The 21,129-nt window shown below is 39.4% G+C and overlaps 2 protein-coding genes across 2 annotated transcripts in view; both read right to left on the minus strand.

Annotated features, from left to right (window-relative positions):
• The window catches only part of limch1a (LIM and calponin homology domains 1a), a 60,774-nt gene extending 50,921 nt beyond the window's left edge, over positions 1-9,853 (minus strand). The window contains exon 1 of the mRNA XM_053480178.1: positions 9,567-9,853. Within this exon, the coding sequence (XP_053336153.1) occupies positions 9,567-9,668 (102 nt within the window). The 5' untranslated portion in view covers positions 9,669-9,853. The remainder of the gene's footprint in view (positions 1-9,566) is intronic.
• Positions 9,854-10,749: 896 nt separating this feature from the next.
• On the minus strand, positions 10,750-14,029 carry uchl1 (ubiquitin carboxyl-terminal esterase L1 (ubiquitin thiolesterase)). Its single transcript, XM_053479573.1, has 7 exons — positions 13,879-14,029; positions 13,604-13,739; positions 13,224-13,309; positions 12,845-12,892; positions 12,684-12,753; positions 11,397-11,455; positions 10,750-11,315 (listed from the first exon to the last, which is right to left on the minus strand). Exons 1-7 carry the CDS (start codon positions 13,903-13,905, stop codon positions 11,232-11,234), a joined length of 510 nt encoding a protein of 169 aa, XP_053335548.1. The 5' UTR covers positions 13,906-14,029; the 3' UTR covers positions 10,750-11,231.
• Positions 14,030-21,129: the final 7,100 nt, after the last annotated feature.

Here is a 21,129-nt window from a genome sequence, read left to right on the forward strand (position 1 = left end):
AAACCCTCTAATTCAGGCGTACTGTGATACTGTAGCAGTGTTACCATGTCAAGAAACTATTTTCACATGTGCAGTTTAGTGTTTTCTAATAAAATTCCAGTAAAGTAAATAAAATTTTTATTATTTTTTTTAATTTAAGGTTGCCAGTTTCAGCACAGCGCAGTTGAGTTATTTAATCTGAGTCGACAGAAATTGGTTCATAACTGCGGCTCTGTCAGTACAGTAGTTCTGGCTCAATTCAAAGTTTACAGTATATTAATGCAGCCATTCCTGCAGACACTGTTGTTTCCATAGCAACAACCTACACAGGAACTTGCATAGCAGATACTGTATAGTGCCATGATTTTAATCAGCTGCCCCCTTTAATCCGTGTGTGTGTGTGTGTGTGTGTGTGTGTGTGTGTGTGTGTGTGTAAGGGAGACAGACAGAGTCAGAAGCTACATGTCATTATCGCATCTGTGCTGAAACCTACACGGGACTATGAGAAAAAGTAATCGTCCACCGTAATAAATCATAAATAACCTGTGATTTTTGAAAAGCTGAGTTATACTTCACTTGCCACACCCAGGTCTGATTACTGCCAGACTTGTTGAATCAGGAAATCACTTGAAAAGAAGCTATCTGACAAAGTGAAGCATGCAAAAAAAAAAAAAAAAAAAGGGAAAACAGTTGAAAGAAATTCAAGAAATTATGAGAAACAAAGTAACTGGCATGTATCGGTCTGAAAGGGGGGGGGGCACATTTTTACCATTTGTTTGATGATTGAAACTGAACCATTGCACAAAATGCAAAAAAAATTAAATTAAATTTTTATGGCACTGTACACAATCTCAGACTAATACTGTCTATAGACAGCTGTTAGTTAATAATTTATTTCACATTTACAGTATATTTAAGTTACACCTTGTCAATTTTTTAATATATTTGTTCTATTAGCTTAGATGCAGTATGTGCATTGCACCATTCTTTTCACTCTTTTAGTAATCTGTATGTTCTCTATTATGTTTTTAGTTCATCTGGAAATCTCTTGTCGACCGCATCATTCAACAATGCAGAATAATTGGGAAATCCCATGCCAATAAATCAAGTGTATTTCGTTTACACAGCTTGAACCACTTAAATCAGAGCTCTGTTATAAAGGTTTATAAAAGGGAGGTTGTAGGGAGGGGTGTGTAGTAAACGTGATTTACATTATATTTACATTTATTCATGAGGCAGGAGCTGATATCCAAAGTGCCGCACAGTCAGAGACTGGTGTTAATGTGCCATCACGGATTAAGACAAATTCATTTTAAAGATATAAGGTATTACTTTACAAAATAGAAGAAATACACAGAATGACAAACGAATGAAGATGTGCGTCTGGGGACGATTTCTTTCTAGCCCAGACTGTAGATTCCTGCGGTGCATCAGTGACACTCATGTTCAGGTGAATACACTGACTGACATGCCCTATCTGATCTACACTTGAGTGAGTTGTGAGGGTGATGAACATTAACAATGTGGATTATTTTGCCTACCAGACTTTTTTTTCTACAAATGCATTTGAAGAAGAAACTGAAAGTAAACTGACTATACACACACTGGAGTGTACATGGTCCATGCAAAGTCCAAATTACACACACCGAAAGATGACATTAGATTTTTGTTAGCTCAATACTTAAGCATTACAAGTTTTTGTATGAACTTAAGCATTATGTTACTGTATATGAAGTTTGGATTTTAAACAACGACCATGAAGCAAACAGCACTGTTTGCGCAGTATGCAAAGGCAAGACTGACACATTAAGGAAAACAGGATGAACTTGTTTAACAACTACGGAAGCGCCGCAAAGAGTGTGCAGAAAACTCAGGATAGCACGAGGACTACATGTGAACAGCGACATAGCCAGAAATATGGCTGAAGGCATCGCTTATGAACATTGGAAAGACATCGGTGATGATGCTAGCGACACACATTTTATACAAACTTCCATAATTTTCTTTTGATTGTGTAACGCTGCTTTGCGATAATATCATTTGTTAAAATGTAATTAAATAGAATAAAATTTTACCTGGCCACTGTATACTATAAACTGTCCAATACTATAGACTGAAGAAATGAACAGTCCCTCTGTGACATCACCTATAGGTTTTCCGCAGAGCTTAACTGTGGGAGCACGAGTCATCGCCATTGGTAACCACTGTTGATCCATAACTAGGCTAATTGCCAGAAAAATGGAGCCTGGCTCTTAGTTCGAGCATGTTTACTTACCTCAAGCTTGCTAGAGCTGTCTTAGCATTTTAGCCAAGCTTGAGCCTGGCTGTTGGTCGGAAAACGCCTACTTACCTCAAGCTTGCTAGCTTAGCATATAAATTAACATTGGCCGTCCTAGCATTTTAGCAAAGCTAAAGCTAAGCTAGCAAGCTTGAGCCTGGCTGTTGGTTGAAACACACCTACTTACCTTAAAATTGTGAACATCGCATATAAATTAACATTGGCCGTCTTAGCATTTTAGCAATCTGTACTTGAATTAGCTAAGCTAGTAAAATGCTAAGAAGGGCAACGTTAATTTAAACGCTACCGTTACTGTATGAACCGCAACTGTCACATCATCCCATGTCATCTCCTACATTTCTTGTGGGAAGTTATACTACAACTATGCCCCATAAATTTAATGCCATAATTATGCATGAATTAATGGCTTAACAGAATTTTAACTGATGAGATACATAAAAAGTCTCCTCAAAGGTGTCATGAATGAGAAATCTAGCTATGGTGACCATGTTTTTTTTTGTTTGTTTTGTACCAGGACGCCAACAATTATTTCTATTGTGAAGTTGGACTTTTTGACATGGCAGGTTTACGAGGATTGACTTATTTTTGGAGCCTAGTTGTCATGTGACACATTGCATGCATGTTTTGGTGCTTCCAGGTTGGACAAATTTTTTAGCACATGGTTGTGTTCAGCTTCATGTTCCCTGCGAAGTGTACTGCACTGAGTGTTCAGTCTTGTTAAGTGCTACTCCAAACCACAGGGAGTAGGGAACAAGTGAACAATGGGTCTTCACTTCTCCAGAAAAGAGGATGAAACATAAATGAGGGTAATTTAATATTAATATGTCAATATTTTTTTAATAAATTTACTTGATAAGTCCAAACTAGTATAAAGACTAGTAATCTGTCTGTAATAATTTCTTCATACATTTTGTAAATTAATCAAATAATTTAACTAAGAGTTATATACACTCACCTAAAGGATTATTAGGAACACCATACTAATTTGGTGTTTGACCCCCTTTCGCCTTCAGAACTGCCTTAATTCTATGTGGCATTGATTCAACAAGGTGCCGAAAGCATTCTTTAGAAATGTTGGCCCATATTGATAGGATCGCATCTTGCAGTTGATGGAGATTTGTGGGATGCACATCCAGGGCACGAAGCTCCCGTTCCACCACATCCCAAAGATGCTCTATTGGGTTGAGATCTGGTGACTGTGGGGGCCATTTTAGTACAGTGAACTCATTGTCATGTTCAAGAAACCAATTTGAAATTATTCGAGTTTTGTGACATGGTGCATTATCCTGCTGGAGATAGCCATCAGAGGATGGGTACATGGTGGTCATAAAGGGATGGACATGGTCAGAAACAATGCTCAGGTAGCCCGTGGCATTTAAACGATGCCCAATTGGCACTAAAGGGCCTAAATGTGAAAACATCCCCCACACCATTACATCACCACCTCCAGCCTGCACAGTGGTAACAAGGCATGATGGATCCATGTTCTCATTCTGTTTACGCCAAATTCTGACTCGACCATTTGAATTGACAGTCTTCAACTGTCCAATTTTGGTGAGCTCGTGCAATAGCCTCTTTTTTCTATTTGTAGTGGAGATGAGTGGTACCCGATGGGGTTTCTGCTGTTGTAGCCCATCCGCCTTAAGGTTGTGCGTGTTGTGGCTTCACAAATGCTGCATACCTCGGTTGTAACGAGCGGTTATTTCAGTCAAGGTTGCTCTTCTATCAGCTTGAATCAGTCGGCCCATTCTCCTCTGACCACTAGCATCAACAAGGCATTTTCGCCCACAGGACTGCTGCATACTGAATGTTTTTCCCTTTTCACACCATTCTTTGTAAACCCTAGAAATAATTGTGCATGAAAATCCCAGTAACTGAGCAGATTGTAAAATACTCAGACCGGCCCGTCTGGCACCAGTAACCATGCCACGCTCAAAATTGCTTAAATCACCTTTCTTTCCCATTCTGACATTCAGTTTGGAGTTCAGGAGATTGTCTTGACTAGGACCACAGCCCTAAATGCATTAAAGCAACTGCCATGTGATTGGTTGATTAGATAATTGCATTAATGAGAAATTGAACAGGTGTCCCTAATAATCCTTTAGGTGAGTGTACATTTCAATAGTATGTTTTATAATACTATCAGTTTTGGTTTCAATAAATATTCAATATTCAATTTTCGCAGTGTAAAATTTCCACAGTAGCAGCAACAGGTATACGAGGTGCTCATGTTACCAAGGTTACGCATGGAGGAAGTCTGCGCTGGTGATGTTGCAGGGTGCAATTTTGCACAGGGAAGTTGCCTTATCCGACATTCCCTGCAAAGGGAACAAAGAGTAGGGAGCACCCTTTAAAGGACACTGGAATAGAACGCAGCTTGAGAGGTTGCCTCTTGGATCAAAACAGACAAATACTATGATTTTATGTGACTTCTAAAAATAGTTCATCTCAGTTACAACCTTCTTTATGACTTGTTAAAGATTTTAAACTACAATAAATGTCATGATACTGACTTTAATACTGTAAGTACGAGACCGACATGAGAGAAAGTCTTTCCAAAGTCTTCTGTTCCGATGCATTATTAAATATCCAACATCGGTACAATAATATAAAATGTTATTCCGGTTGTGTTTTTAACCTAACAACTGCCCTTAGACTTCCAATTTCTACAGTAAACAGACATACACATTAAAATTCATAAAAAAAACTAATTCAGCAGCCGAGGTAAGAAAAGGGACGTCCTCTGGTCTTATGCATATTCCTTATTACTTTGACTTTTATTGAGTGAGTGCTTGACCAATAATCTTATTATTAAAGCATGTTTTCATGCTGATGACTTAAGGACGAGAGCGTATGGATCTGCAAGGTCGTGTCAGCACTACCGTCGTGCTACCTATATCTAGCATTTCCCATCGCAACAGCTGCCCCCTTTAATCCGTGTGTGTGTGTGCGTGTGTGTAAGGGAGACAGACAGAATCAGAAGCTACATGTCATTATCGCATCTGTGCTGATCAATACAGAATCAGCTCTTCTTCTTTTTCTTTCTCTCTCTCTCTCTGAACACACACACACACACACAGCATGCGTTTATTATTCACAGAGAACACTAATCGAAATGAGTCTTGATCATAACGCGTGTTCCCGTGCTTCACCCGGGTATCGAACACTCTGTAACCCGATAGGCTGAAGGAGAAGAACCTCCAGGCTCTTGTAACGTGATAAAGCGAAACGCGATAGCTAGCGACTGTTGGTTTCAGAGCAGGGCAGCTGCTCTGAGCATTTTCATGTCAAAATATCTGAACAATGTCACACCCCGGCCCGTTCTCATACACCCATGGGGATTGAATGAGGTCGACCAGATTCGGTTACCCATAATTCCACTTCCTGTGTTGGATATGAAACACATGGTCGCGGCAGGAGACGTGATCACTTCAAAAAATTTCGCGTCCTTCCAAAAGCTACATTCTATCCGCTGGGAGGAAATCAAGTGTGTGTGTTCATTCTAAGGCTGTTAAAAGCTCTTTGGAAGCAGCAGGGTGCTGCGCTATTTCAGCCTGGCTATTTATGAAGCACTCCCCATCACAGCTGCTTCTGCATTTACCCCTGACATACCTCCACAGAGACAGTCACATACACACTCACACACACACCTTATCAACATTTTAAGGACTATGCATTGACATAATTACTACAGTACACACAGCTAATAAATGCTCTAATACACCTAAACCCAACCTCTAATCCTAAACCCAACCTCTAATCCTAAACCCAACCTCTAAGATGTATTTTTCCGGTGATTCTGTAGACTTAAGTATTTAGTTATTAATATTAAAATTGGCACAAAGCTGTGAGAAACAACTCGATTTCTATTGGATGATCGACTATTTATTTTTAGTTTAGATAAAAGGAGAAAACATTTATACACTTAGATTTATACTACAATTCAAATATCTGGACACACCTTCCAATTCCATTTCTTTCTACACTGTAAAACACTGCTGAAGGCGTTTATCCAAAATACACAATAATCTTCTTCTTCTTCTAGATGTATCTTCTACTTCTGCTCTGTAAATCCTTCATAACGGCTCTAATCTGAGGTGCTGGTTGTTAATTGGTGATTTCTGAGATAACTGATGACTCTAAATGAACTTCTCCTCTGCAGCAGAGATAAGTTTTGGTCTTGTTTTCCTGTAAAGGCCTTCATGAGAGACAGTTTCATCATGGTGCTTGATGGCTTTTGCAAATGTACTTGACACAATACTGATCTTGCAAGTCTTAAAATACCGTGTTATTTTATAGTTTTAATACAAAAAATCCAGTATTGTTTCAGAACTTAGAAAATAAACCCAAATGTGTGTCCACACTTTTGACTGGTACTGTAAAAAAAAAAAAAAAGTTTCTATAAAACAAAAAAACAGACAGAAAACTAGGTGGACCAGCAAAAATATCTCACATAGATAAAGCGAGCTTAGAGAGAGAAAGAGAGAGAGAGAGAGAGAGAGAGAGAGAGATGCCATACTGACAAAAAAACAAAAGAATTAGGGTCAGGGTTTCATCAAGAGAAACAAAAAACTGGAATGAAAATTGATTTGTTCTACTTTCCGGTCGGTAGCCTGACAGACACAAGAGTGACAGATAAAAAGAGAGAGAAAAAGACAGAGAGACCTCCTCACGCCTCATTCCTACCAATGAACATCAACATTAAAGAATGCATCCCACCGTAGAAGTAAAATAGGTGGCGAACGACAGCACATTCCACAAGCATGTAGTTAGGATCTACAACTTCACCTAGAAACAGGTCACGGTATTTATAGCCAGGCCTACATCTTGAACATCTTCTACCCCTGAGATAAGACGAAGAGAAACTTTCAATCAGAATCTATGAATAGAGTACACTGGCACACAGCGCAAACGGGTGTAATTGTAAAACTTTTGCAACACTGTGATTGTGAGTTAGTTACCATGACAACAAGAACCGATTGGTGATAGAAACAAAACATTTATTACAAGTTATATTGTTTATGTCTATTATTAATAATGGAACACAGTTACAGTAATGTGTATTTATGGCTTTATGACTTTGGTGTTAGTGAGTAGTGTTGATAAAAGCAGCTAAATGTGCCTTAAACAAAGAAGAAAACTGTCTTCTTATGGACTTTCAGCATTTAGCATGTTATGTTTGAAATTAAAGGTCTCATAAATTACCCTTTTTTCTAAAAAACTATTTAATACAGATCTCATGACTCCCTCTGTGTGTGTTTGTGTGTGTGTGTGTGTGTGTGTGTTAAAGATGAAATCCCCATGTCTTTCATAACTTAAACTCCCTTTATGTCTCTTCACTGTCTATGTAACAAAGTGAAGCAACAAATTATATGAGGTCACAAAAGGGGAAAGATCTGTCCTAGCTAGTATAAAAAAATGCAAAAAGGGTTGTTGTTTTTTGGTTTGTAAAACCCCTCACCAGAAGCAGTTGGAAATCTAAAAAGATTATAAAGTGACTATAAAGTTCAAACCATTTACACTGAATGTTGGCTAACTGGAGTGACCTATGAAGTCACTTCGGCCAACCATCATTTAGTGAAGGCGGCTTAAATGAGTAGGAAAAGAATATTTACCAGTATAAATGAATTTTCTAAATGTTTTGGTTTACGTACACTGAAAATCAATTTGAATGACTAAAAGGTCAGAAGAACCGTTCTAAGAAACGTTCATTCATTCAAGCCATCTATACGGAATGATGTTGGCTGGAGTGACCTATGACTTCATGCCATTGCCTTCCCTGCTGTAAAGTACATAATACATTGTTGAGGACTCCAACCTCCTGGCAACCTACAGTACAGGCACACCACAGCACACACACACACCTATAACACATGAAATCCACTGAGCGCAAGGAGAACATGCAAACTCCACACACTCCAAACTGGAGAAGAGATTCGAACCCCTGGATGTGAGTGGCGGCAATACTAATCACTAACCACCGGTGCAAACTTGACTCTTGAAATTCTCATTTGTGCCCTGATTAGTGTAATATGACATTCTGTCAGGTATACCATGTAATATCCCTGACCTTCAATTTCCCTCAAAGGACAGTTTCCAGCTGTCCAGGTTAGGCTTTGTGTCTATCTTAATAATTTGGTCATGCTTGGCCTCCAGTTGGGTCCAGAAAACTTTAGAAAAAGTTGTTAGTGAATTGGCACTTTAGGAGGTCGGACTACAAGGACAGATAACCAAATCCAATGCTGTGTGTTAAAGGAAAAATACATAATAAACAATATATTGTTGTTATAATTATTGTTGTTATAATATACACTATTTAGACAAAATATTTGGGCAAACTATCATTTATACTTTGATATGGAGTTGGCCCCCCTTTTGCAGCTATAACAGCTTTCACTCTTCTTGGAAGGCTGTCCACAAGATTTTGGAGTGTTTCTGTGAGAATTCGTGCCCATTCATTCTGTAGAGTGTTTATGAGGTCAGGCACTAATGTTGGATGAGAAGGTCTGGCTGGAATCTCCATTCCAGTTTATCCCAAAGACGCTTGATGGGGTTGAGGTCAGGGCTCTGTGTTCGGGCCAGTCAAGTTCTTCCATACCAAACTGATCAAACCATGTCTTTATAGTCCTCGGTTAGTGCACTGGGGAACAGTCATGTTGGAATAGAAAAGGGTCTTCCCCAAACTGTTGCCTCACAGTTGGAAGTCTAACATTGTCCAAGATGTCTTGGTATGCTGAAGCATTAAGATTATCCTTCACTGGGGATAAAGAGCCTGATTCAAACACCTGAATTCAATACTTACCTGGTTTATCCAAATATTTTGTCCATATAAAATATGTGTGTGTGTGTGTGTGTGTGTGTCATTAGAAAGATCTGGATATTTGTGTTTGGGCTCCAAATTGACGTCACACTCGGACTGAGTATTTATTCTACAATGGAACTGAGTACTATGTTTTGTAAACTATTATTATTATTATCATTATTCACTAAATACATCCACGTGCGAAGAAGAATTTACTTCACGCGCGCGAATATATTGCACGTGATATCACGGCTGCGCTGTTTGTGCGCGTGCCGCCGTAACCCGACGCACGCGCTCACTGGTACTGGCAGGCCATATCCATCTACCGCTCACACACACACACACACACACACACAACAGGTGACGGCACAATATTTATAGCTCTTCAGCTTTAAATTCATGCCGCGTTGTATTAAAATTCCACAAAAAATACATAAACATGACGTGCACTGGAGGAAAAGCGCGCGCGAGCGACACCTGACTGACCTCGATCCATTTCTGCGCCTCCTGAAAAGCAGGTCCGGAGCCGCACTCGGCGGCTTCGTGGTGATCCGGTCGGGAACCGGAGCCCTCATCAGCACTGGCCATTTGCAGAGTAAGAAGTCCAATCGCAGTCCCGATTCCCCGCAGCACTGAATCAAACAAATCCTGATAGCTTGGACGGTGCCGATGAGCTGCTGCCGCCGCACGAGCTGCTGTAATTTGCACCCAGAGCACCAGCGCAGTGCTCAGCACGGTCTGAGCTAAAAATACGATGCAGGGGCAGAGAGAGAGAGAGAGAGAGAGACGCAGCTCCGCGCTCAGCCAATGCCAGGAGACAGCAGTGTGCACGAAAACAATGGAGGAGTTCCGTTATCGCACCGATTCCCTCCGTCTGCTGCGACCAAATGCATCGCCAATGGACATGTCGTGCACTACGTAGTGCAGTCTTTCACGCCACACGGAGTGCACCTATGTAGAGTGTGGCGATGTATTTGGAATGCTGCCGTCCTCCTAGTTTAGAAAACGCTGCACTGTTTTTTATGATTTATAATGATACTGAATCAGCTACAGTTTGCATGTTATCTTAAAGGTCACCTTTACTTAAAGGAAAATTTAATAGTTTATTTTTTCATTTTGGTGATTTGACGGCTGACGGGGTTTTGAAGCTAGCTAATATATTTTCTATACCGCTGATCCTGTACAGAGGCGCGGGTAGCTCAGGAGACTTTGGGTACGAGGCATGTGATACCCAGGACGGTGTGCCATGCCATCGCAGGGCACATACACACACGTTGTCTCTAAACACTGCTTAATTTGATTTTATATACCCTGGCAAAGCATGACTTCAGCCCGGATAGGACATCACGTAGCCCCTAGTGGGAATTTGAATTCAAGTTATGAATGTGAACTTTGAAAAACATCTGGGTGAGGTTTTAAAAGAGGTAATATAGTGGTGACAATAGCCGATATCTGTTCACTTTAGAGACACCGGTTCATTAACCAGCAGAACCCAAGGAAAAACCTGCAGACACAGGGGAAATTTTTTCTATTGGTCAGTTAATTAAGACAACAGTAATACCCGATTTTTTTAACTGACCTGGATATTTTTATTATGTTCATTTAGATTAGTCCTTATTTATGCCATTTGTAGGTCATTTAAAAAAAACAAACACACACACAACTGGTAAACAGTTTCTTCACATTTATTTAACTACATTAGCAGTGACCACAAAAAGAGAACAGTTTCCCTGTTAGCCAGAATGGGAAATATTTGCACTAATAAACAGTGTCACTGAACCCCCCCATATCACCCATTCTTCGCTTTATAGATCAGAATTGCACTCAACACCAGATTACACAGCGCTTCCTGGTGAGGCGTGCGCTTGAAATCCGAGCCAAACAGCATTAAGTTCAGAAGCTGAAAGCTTATTTAGAACTGAACCAAATCACAAGAGCATGTGTCAATTAGGCAACTTGTTCAAATATTATAAACAACTTACAAACAGAACAGAAGCCTGACAGCTATGAAGAAAGGCAAGAAAATATTGAACAGTATGCAAGATTCAGAAGCAGGCAGTTTGTGTGAACTGTGCAGGACTGATGTGCTCTGGCCTGTAAGGGAGGAAGGATGTTTTTGGTCATTTGATCAGCGTTGGGTACAGCTCATCTTCAGGCCTTACAAAGAGCCACAGCAGAGAATCGCACCTCCCCTTTCTCTCGCTCTGTAAATCCACGACACACCTTTGCAGCATCCTACAGAGAGAAACATTTAGTACTATAATTTAAACACCCCCCCACCCCCACCCCACACACACAATTTAAAATAAACATTACCATGACAAAGCTGTCTGGTTTTGTTGCACCATGGTTTACAGGTCCTTTCAGTCTGCCATCTGCAAACACAAATTTTAATCAAACACACAATGTAGGGCTAAACATTTTAACTACCCTGATGCAAGGGAATGCATTTATCTAAATTTATTTTCAATCTACTACATGATCTCTTCCCATTTTATAATATTTCATACATTTTTGATGCATCATTTGTGCAAACGGTCACATAACTACTGAACTGATGAAACCTACAGAAAAAAAAAAAAAAAAAAAGTGCTACTTTGAAACTTGGATGTAAAAGGGGGGGGGACCGTGGAAAAAATTAGTTTCTCTTAAAATTCAACAGATGGCGCTGTACATTTAATACATGCTGTTCAATTGAAATCTGCTTAATAAACGTGATCTTCGCACCTACATAAAATTTCCTTTGTTCACCTTGCACCATCACCCCCCACAGTAGGTGCATACATTTAACGGGAACAAGCCAATGCCATTACTTTTTTTTTTTTTTTTGTTAAAACCTCAAAAAAGTCCCAGATCCCAGCCACACTTTTGCATTCTCAATGTCTTGAGATCACACACACCTGGTTTATTTGCAATCTTATAAATCCTTTAATACGAGTACATTAAATTCCTTTCTATGCATTTTGCAAATGACCCAAAATAACCGACTGTGTTAAGTAGAGCCACGACATGCAATGTAAAAGTTGTTCAGCTCAATGATCTCTTAATGTGTACTGGGTTTTACATGCATGTGTAGGAGCTATGCAGCAAAATCGCGCTCAGGCATCCTAATGGCAGCAAATTCCAAGAGTTTTTGAGCATGTTAAGAACCCCCAAAATCCCCAGATTCTGAAAATATAAAAAAACATTAGAACAAAAGGACCCTTCACACACTATGACATCAGCATTTTCATACCCATGATATGGTGCTGAGGTCATAATGCTTGGGCCCAAAAGCACTTTAATGTTAGCTTCTGATAGATGTTTGGTATTTACAATGCTTATAAGTAATTGTATAAAACGTCAGTGCAGCATGGGATAAATATCTAAAATTATAGTCCTAGTGGCATTTAAATAAAGGTAGAGTATTTAATGTTATTCAAATATAACTTAAGCTAAGCAAACATCCATCCATGATGGCAATATCGACTATATAACAATAATAAGTCTTGTTAGTGATAAATTATCTTAATACTCCAAGGACAAATCTTTATTAAAATTTAAAGGAAAGTAAACAAGCCATACCACATGTTCACAGTGCAATCAATATAAGAGATAACCTACCAAGTTCATGAAGCTGACCGTTTACGTTGACAAAGGTGATGAAGTGAAAGTTAACCTTGTCGGCTTCAGGCTGATTCCAAAGGGAATAAAAAAAATAAATGTGTACAATGCAATTAAACATTTTATTTTTGTGTGGGTGAAAATGTGCACACGTTTCTTACACGACACTGCCCCTCAGCTGCAACTTCATCATGAGCTGTCTGGATTGCCTGTGAAGTACAATAATAGTAAATTATATAGTAAAAATAAATAAAAGAAAAATAGTAAAATTATATATATAAAAAAGCATGTCCTTACATAAATGAAATTGGTGTAAATAAATGTTGATAAAATAAATCACAAATGATAATTTAACCTTTTATTCAAGAAATAAAAATCAAGTCCCATTAATGTTGTGTGACTGTAGCCCCATCTACTGTTAGACCCACATACTACAGAAATAAGGCAGACAGGGAGGAAGACTTTCTAATTTAATATGAACAAATAGAAAGCACTTAACCAGTCTCCTGGTGTCAATTTTCACGTATACTGCAGAAGTACCTTATTTTGCTCCAGCTGTTTAGCACGTTCATCAGGGGACATTCCAGAAGTTTCTTCTAGAAATTTCTTCAAGGCAGAATCACCTTCTGGATATCGACAAAGTGAATCTTTGTGACAATTTTTTCTCTTTTTGAAAAATTCTGTTTGTAGTGCGACTCTGAAGTAGTTGCAATCGGATATTACTGCTATGGCATACACAGTGCCACCCTGGATGCACCATTTAGCAAATGGGTGTGCCAGCAAAATAATGACTCAAAATTAACAATAAGGTTGCCATGAAGACTAGTCAGGCGTCCAAGTTAGTGAAACCCAACTATTAAAAATTAATTACTTGTAAATGGCAGGATTAGATTGGAAAGGACAGCACAAGTTGAACTGACCAAAACTGAGTTGATCCCGATTGTTGGCCACGGCATGCAGCAATCCGACAGACCCACAGGAGTTTACGATCGTCTGACTCAGAAAGTAGACGTCCTTGCATGGGTCAACCGACTGCTTGGAGCGAAACTCCTCATGCTGAAAAGAAAATCAATATCAAGTCATTTAGTATTAAGCACAGTACACTTTCCTATGGAATTAATGCAATCAAGGCTGATAAAAATGACAATATACAGCACCAACACACTCTTTATTTGGAGAAGTGTGTGTGTTTCACCTGTTGTGTCAAGGGGAAGAGGAGCATCAGGGCACAGCAGGGCGTGGGCACCCCAGCCAGGGCTTCGTCCTCTAAGCCCAAGACATCCACAAAGTGCCAGTCTGACTTTACACCAAGCTTACTCAGCACCTACACACACACACACAAAAACGCCACAGACGATCTAGTTACTGACACCCCTCCAGGAAGCCAATTACTGCATCACAGACATCAGGCCATGATGTAATGATAATTAGAGACGTCACAAACAATACAATCCTCACATCTTTATACAACATACATATTTTATATATTCCACAGCCTACATAAACACCAGTACCAATTAAACTATAACCAATAAAACCAAATTGTGTGGTAAACCCCGGCAGAGATTAGGCCGAATCATCCAATCTGACAGTTATCCAGTTTTTTAAGAGCAGGTGGCTAAAGGCGAGCCTACGCCCATTCCCTGAGGAACATTAGTTTTCTCACAAGCTTCTCCCATGACTCAGCAATCTCACCTTGTTCAGCATCTGCAACACAATAATATTAAAAAATATATAATAAATTAATAATTTTAATATATATACGTTAAAAGATGGTCTAGAAAAAGTGTGTGGGGGAACACGATAAAAACAATAAGCACTAACCTCAGGGTTTATTTCCATCGCTTTCCACTCCATATTCGCGTCTGATTTTTTTTCTTGCTTTTTCTCCTCAGAAAGCTAACACGCTAAAGAATCAATCCTAACGGAAGAGATTTAAAAATATAAAACCGTGCACGCGGTTGATATGCGAGCGGACATGTCCCATTTTTTCCAGACCGGGGGGTGTGTGTTTCCAAACACGCTTATTTGCCAACGGTTTTCACGTGTCTCAACCTCTTAACTCCTTATTAAACACGATTTCGGGGTCGTGTTACTCGTACATTATTTTAATTAATAAAAATAAAAAGCTAGAAAAAATAACAAAAAAAAATCATCTCCACTCGGAGTGAAAATAGACCAGTCCAGAGTCAGATGATTCTAGAAACTACCAGTAACAGCCAGAAACGTCTGAATCAGTTCATACATCTAATCAATAGGTTAAAAATCTGCGTAAGGATGACTCTCAAAATGATCTATTTGTATAATTTTATCTGTTTATCACGGGGTTTTCAACAACAACAAGAGTAATAATAGTAATTGTGCATTATGTAAAATAAACATTTTGTTGTTGTAAATGTCATGCTTGAACATTACATTAGACCTTGTAAGTTAATACTGTTGATCACGAGGACAATTTGGTGCAACAGCAATGAAGGTTCAAACACTGGTTGTATGCAGTGAAAGTATACAACACAGGGACAGATCTACAAGGGATCACTCCAGTGATGCATGTCAGATTGCAAACTGACTGCCAAACAACACAGAAGGAAACATTCTGACCCAGTTTTGCACCAACAGTTTTTCCGCTTTGACCCTATATTATTTATAGAAAATAAATTTGATTAAAATTGAGATTTATTGTAAATTTAACAATAAGGTAATCTCACTCATCGTCTATACCACTTTTTGCGGGGGGCCTAAAGCCTATCACAGGACAATGCTTTTCACAGGTCTGAAGGTCCATGGAGGCGATCAGTCTGTGGCACTGCTGGTGTTATAGAAGCCCAGGTTGCTCTGATAGCAGCCTTCAGCTCTTCTGGTATCTCACATCTTCCTCTTCACATTACCCCATAGATTCTCTATGAGGTTTACTGTAAGTTGGGCAAGTTTGCTGCCCAATCAAGCACAGGGATACCATGGTCCTTAAACCAGGTATTATTACTTTCGGCAGTGTGGGCAGGTGCCAAGTCCTGCTGGAAAAGGAAATCAGCATCTCAATGAAGCTGTTCAGCAGAAGGAAGCACAAAGTGCTCCAAAATTTCCTAGTAGATGTCTGCACTGACCCCAGATAAAACACAGTGCACCAGCACCAGAAGAAGAAATGGCTCCCCAAATCACCACTGATCACCAAAATTTACTTTCATCAGAACGCCTCTGATGTTGTCTCTGGTTCAACTGCGGCTTGACGCAAGGATTGCGACAGTTATAGCCCATGTCCTGGATATGTCTGTGTGTAGTGGCTCTTGAAGCACTGACTCCAGCTGCAGTCTACTCCTTGTGAATCCCCCCCAAATTTTTGAATGGGCTTCATTTCACAGCCCTCTCACAAGCTATCCCTGTTGCTTGTGCACCTTTCTGTATTACATTTTTATTGCCATTTAACTTTCTAGCAATGTGCCTAGATTCAACAAGCAATGACCTTTTGTGTCTTACTCTCCATGTGCAGGTTGTCAATTAATTAATTATTAACTAGCTGATTAGAGTATGACATCATGAGTCTTCAATATTGAACTTTTTTACAATATTCTAATTTTCTGAGATACTGAATTTTGGGTTTTCATTAGCTGTAAGCCATAATCATCAAAATAAAAAAATAAACGTGAACTATATTAGTCTGTGTGTAATTAATTTATATACTATAAATATTTTACTTTTTGAATTTAATTACTAAAAATAAATCAACTTTAAGATAATATTCTAATTTATTGAGATTCACCTGTATATTTCAGCATTTATTGGGCTGAAAAAAGGATGTCGCTCTGTATTCCACAATTCCACAAGAGGATTTTTTAAGCACAACCTAGCAGTACAATGAACGTAATTTTATTTTATTTTATTTTATTTTAATAATGTTGTAAACCGCAATGTTGTACAGTTTGGAGACACTGCTGATGACAAAAAGAAAAGGAAGCAGAGAGATAGCCGATTTAAAAATGCTAGGATAATGGACAGGATTAGGAATGAGTATATTAGAGGGACAGTGCATATAGTGCACATAGTGCGCAGATAGCATGGTTTGGGGACAAAGTTAATGGTCAGATAGTCCCTGGTGAGCAAGCCACGAGCGACAGTGTCAAGGAAAAACTCCCTGAGATGGTAATAGGAAAAAACCTTGAGAGGAACCAGACTCAACAGGGAACCCATTCTTATTTGGGGGAAACAGAAAGCAGGAATTGATCTGCATTTATACAGTGTGTTAGGTGGCGGGCAGCTATAACAATTGATGTTAATTGATGTTGGAGTCCAGGTAGTTATTGGAAACTCAGGTAGACTTGTAGAAAATTTCAGTCCTGAACTATTGAGCAACCGCAGCCAAGTCAAGCCCTCAGAGAAACAGCTGTCAACACCAGTCGAGGCCAGAACCGTCTTTATGGTAGAGTGAAACCGTCCCCAGACAACAGACTCATCCCAAAGAGACACACGGGCATCCATGTGACGAGATCTCCAACCAGAAATTAGATTAGGCCAATTGGCATTCCAAAATTGCCCATAGTGTGTGTGTTTATATGTGAATGTGCCTGTGATGGATTGGCACCCTGTCGAGGGTGTACTCCACTTTGTGCCTTATGTCTCCTGTGATAGGCCCCCATGATCCTGTATACAGGATAAAGTAGTGACGATGACGACAATGAAAAATTGGTCACATAGGCAAAAAAATACCACAAATTTATAAAATCACGTGTTTTATGTTTTTTTTTGGCAGGGGGTTGTTTATGTGACCAATAATAATGCTAAAAATAATAATAATATTATGCTTATTTGGTGAGTTCTACATTTTTGTGACATTCCCATATGTGTTGTTCTCATATTCCCATAGCAGGAAACATAAAAAAAAGACAACTTTGGTTTTACATGACTTATAAAGAAATCCAAATTCCCAAATGAAAATAAAAATAAAATCCAAATGAAATCCAAATCCAAATCCAAATTTGATGTAATTGAGGTTAATGTTCCTTTTTCTTTTTTAAAGAAGAAGAAGTTCATGGTGCAAAACCCTGTCAGTATGCACTTCTTATACTTTTTTTGGCAGCTGGCATCCACTGCATTTACTGACTGGAGAGACTACCCAGAGGAAACCCATCAAGCATATGAAGAGCATGCTGGGAATCAAACCAGACCCTGGAGGTGCAAGGCGACAGTGCCACACACTTAAGTAATCAAGAGCAGAAAGGAAAAGTCAAATGTTTAACATATTTAGTTATTTAAACAGTAAAGTTAAAAGTTTTTAGCTTTAGACTTGAAGTTTTATTATTATTATTTTTATTATTATTATTATTATTACTACAAAGTCAAGATAAGTTTCAAGATAAGTTTTGTAACACACCAACAGAAAGCACCATGTGCATGATGTTCCATGTGCATGATGTTCGTCAGAAAACAATTCACAACATTGCTGCGATTGTCAATGTGTCATAAGGAACAATCCAAGCAATCCTCACTTGTTATTTTAGCATGCACCGTGTTGCTGCCAAGTTCATCAGCAGGCTGCTGATCCAGGAACAGGAGGAACATGCATCCAAGTGTGCCAAGAACTGCCAAGAAGTCAGCGTGCTGTGGATGACCCATCCATCATGTTGAGGATCATTACCGGAGACAAAACTTGGGTATATGGGTACAACCCTAAGCCGAAGCAATAGTCTTCTCAGTGGAAGTGCATATCATCTTCACGACTGAAAAAGGCGGGGCAGGTCCGCAGCACGACCAAGTGCACGCCCATCATCTTTTTCAATATTCGTGGCATTCTGCATTGGGAATTTATCCCCATGGGCCATTGATTCTACTGCCAGGTTTTAAGGCATCCGTGGGAGGATGTATGGTGAAAGAGATCATATCTGTGGCTCAAGAAGCTTGAAACTATTTGATACCACCTTGTACTTGAACTTGAACTTGAACTTGTATTTAGGGCCCAAGCACTATAGGGTGCGCTCAGCACTCAGGGGCCTCTTACACAAGATTTTGCTGCATAGCTCATACACACTTGCACATATGCATGCAAAACTCGGTACAAATTTAGAGCTCATTGAGCCGAACAACTTTCTCACTACATTTCCTGGGCTCAACTCAACAGCAAGTCAGTTATTTTGGGTCGTTTGCCAAAACGCACCCAAAGGATTGTGATATACTCCTCCTAGGGAATTTATATGATCGTCACCAAACCAGACTGATGTGATCCATTGAGGATGCAAAATTGCAGAGGGATTTTTGATATCTCAAACGGGTCAGCCGTGACGATGCTTTGAACTTACGCTGAAAAGTGGTTAATAACTTTCTGGGTGGCATTATATTGAGTTTTTTTTCAGCATCTGCGGCCTATTGAACACACATACACATCACAAATGTGCACGCACAGATTCACATTTCCCAAACACACACACACACACACACACGCACACACTCATACATCACACACATGCGCACATACGTACATACACACACATCACAAATGTTAACACTCTGACACTCACACAGGCACATACACAAACACACTCAGACACATATACACACACACACACAAATGCACAAACCCACTAATACATAAATACACACGCACCCATGCACAAACACTCATATATCACACAGAAAGTTTCTACAGAAACTGGATGTGTCGTGTGTGGAGAAGTTCAAAGAACTAAAACTAGCAGAGAAGAAATCCATTGTAAGGGAACTGGGTGCGTGTAAAAGGTGCCTGGGATGTCACAAGGATGGTCACTAAAAAAGGAGCCCTGTCAGACCACCATTACCTTCTTTGTCCAAAAGGGGAACTCAAGAATATGGGTGGGGAAAGAGCCACCACCAGAGACCCCAGGAAAGGGTTCTCTGGGTATTCATATATTTTATACTTTATATATATAAAGTCATATATCATACACGTACATATCACAAATGTTAACACAGACTTACACACCACACAAACATGCACAAACAACAAATATTTAGGGCCCAAACTGACATCAGCCCTATATAGTGTGTGAAGTGTGCATGTTGTGCGAAGGCGCAGGGTGCTTGGGCCCGCTCATTGTTGCTTGCAACTATATTATTATTATTATTATTATTATTATTTTTATAAATTTTATAATTTTATAAATTTTATAAAGTTCTATTCTATAAGATTACTTAAGAACCAATTATCAGGAATATAAAGCAAGCTTGTTAAGAATCAGCTTTCTCATCTGATCTGAAACACACATAGGATATTACTTCAAATCATTAAACAACAGTGACGTCTACTGGAGAGCTGGTGTTCAAAACACCACTCTCACTGAGAATTTTTCCACTATATAATCAAACATGTTAATGCATTTTCTTAATACGAATTGAAAGCGATACTGTCCAGTATTTGCTGTACAAAAAAAAAGAAAACAATAAAGCATTTGTGCAGAAATCTATATATAATTATATGAATATAATTTTTTGACAAGGGCAATAATTTAAAACAAAAACATGCTAAAGAAATAAAGCCAAGGTTGACATTCTACTTTCCAGCAACTTTTTAAACGTCTAATGTCAGTAATGTCTGTAATGTCCGGTCGTGCGCAGGCCTCATTTTCCCTTTGTAAGAATACAACCTTTTTAAGTCCATGCCCCTAATGTCCTTATCCACCTTCAAGGCCCTGGGTGGTCAGTCTAACCTTTACCTCTGCAATGATAACCGTGTAAACTGATTCACATGACATGTACTCTAATTAATTTGATATACCTGAAGATCCTTTATGATCAGACCTATAGCTGTATAATTTGTAGCTGTCAAATTTCTTCTGGACACACTGTGCAGGCTAAAGTCCAGCGTGAAAATGATTTATTTAGCCGAGACTTTTATGAGTAGACTTGTCTAGATAAATGGACCTAGAGTATTATGGTAAACTGGTATGTTTGGTGGTTGTCTTCCCCACTCTCAGTGATCACGCAGGTTTGTTGATGGTGGTGTAACTGGTTGTTTTACTTCCCAGGGAGCCCTTATGTCTGTGTTTTTTCTGGGTCATGCTGTCGGCTTGGGGCCGGCACTGTGTCCCGTGGCTGGGGGGGGTTGGGCACTGGCTGGGAATCGAGCCTGGGCCTTCCACATGGCAGGCAAAACACCTACCACTGAGCCACCAGTGCCCCACAAAATATACATTCATCTTATACTGTATATAAATGTGATGATACCTACGCATCTTTCTCTCTCTCCCTTTCTCTCGCTTTCTCTCTCGCTCTGTTTATCTCTATCTCTGTGTCGAAATACACATGCCGCTCCTGGGCCCGTCACAAAGCTTTCTAGAATTCTCTCAAAGAGCTCCTATCTGAGCTTAAAAGGTCTTAGCTGGGAGTCCTTGACTAAAACTGATTCAGGAGACTTCTCAGAGCAACTCTGAGTAAGGAAAGTACAAAAATCTTTATCTTAGTAAGGAGGTGTGATTGACTCTGT

The sequence above is a fragment of the Clarias gariepinus genome, chromosome 20, assembly GCF_024256425.1.
Source record: "Clarias gariepinus isolate MV-2021 ecotype Netherlands chromosome 20, CGAR_prim_01v2, whole genome shotgun sequence".
Lineage (NCBI taxonomy): Eukaryota > Metazoa > Chordata > Actinopteri > Siluriformes > Clariidae > Clarias > Clarias gariepinus.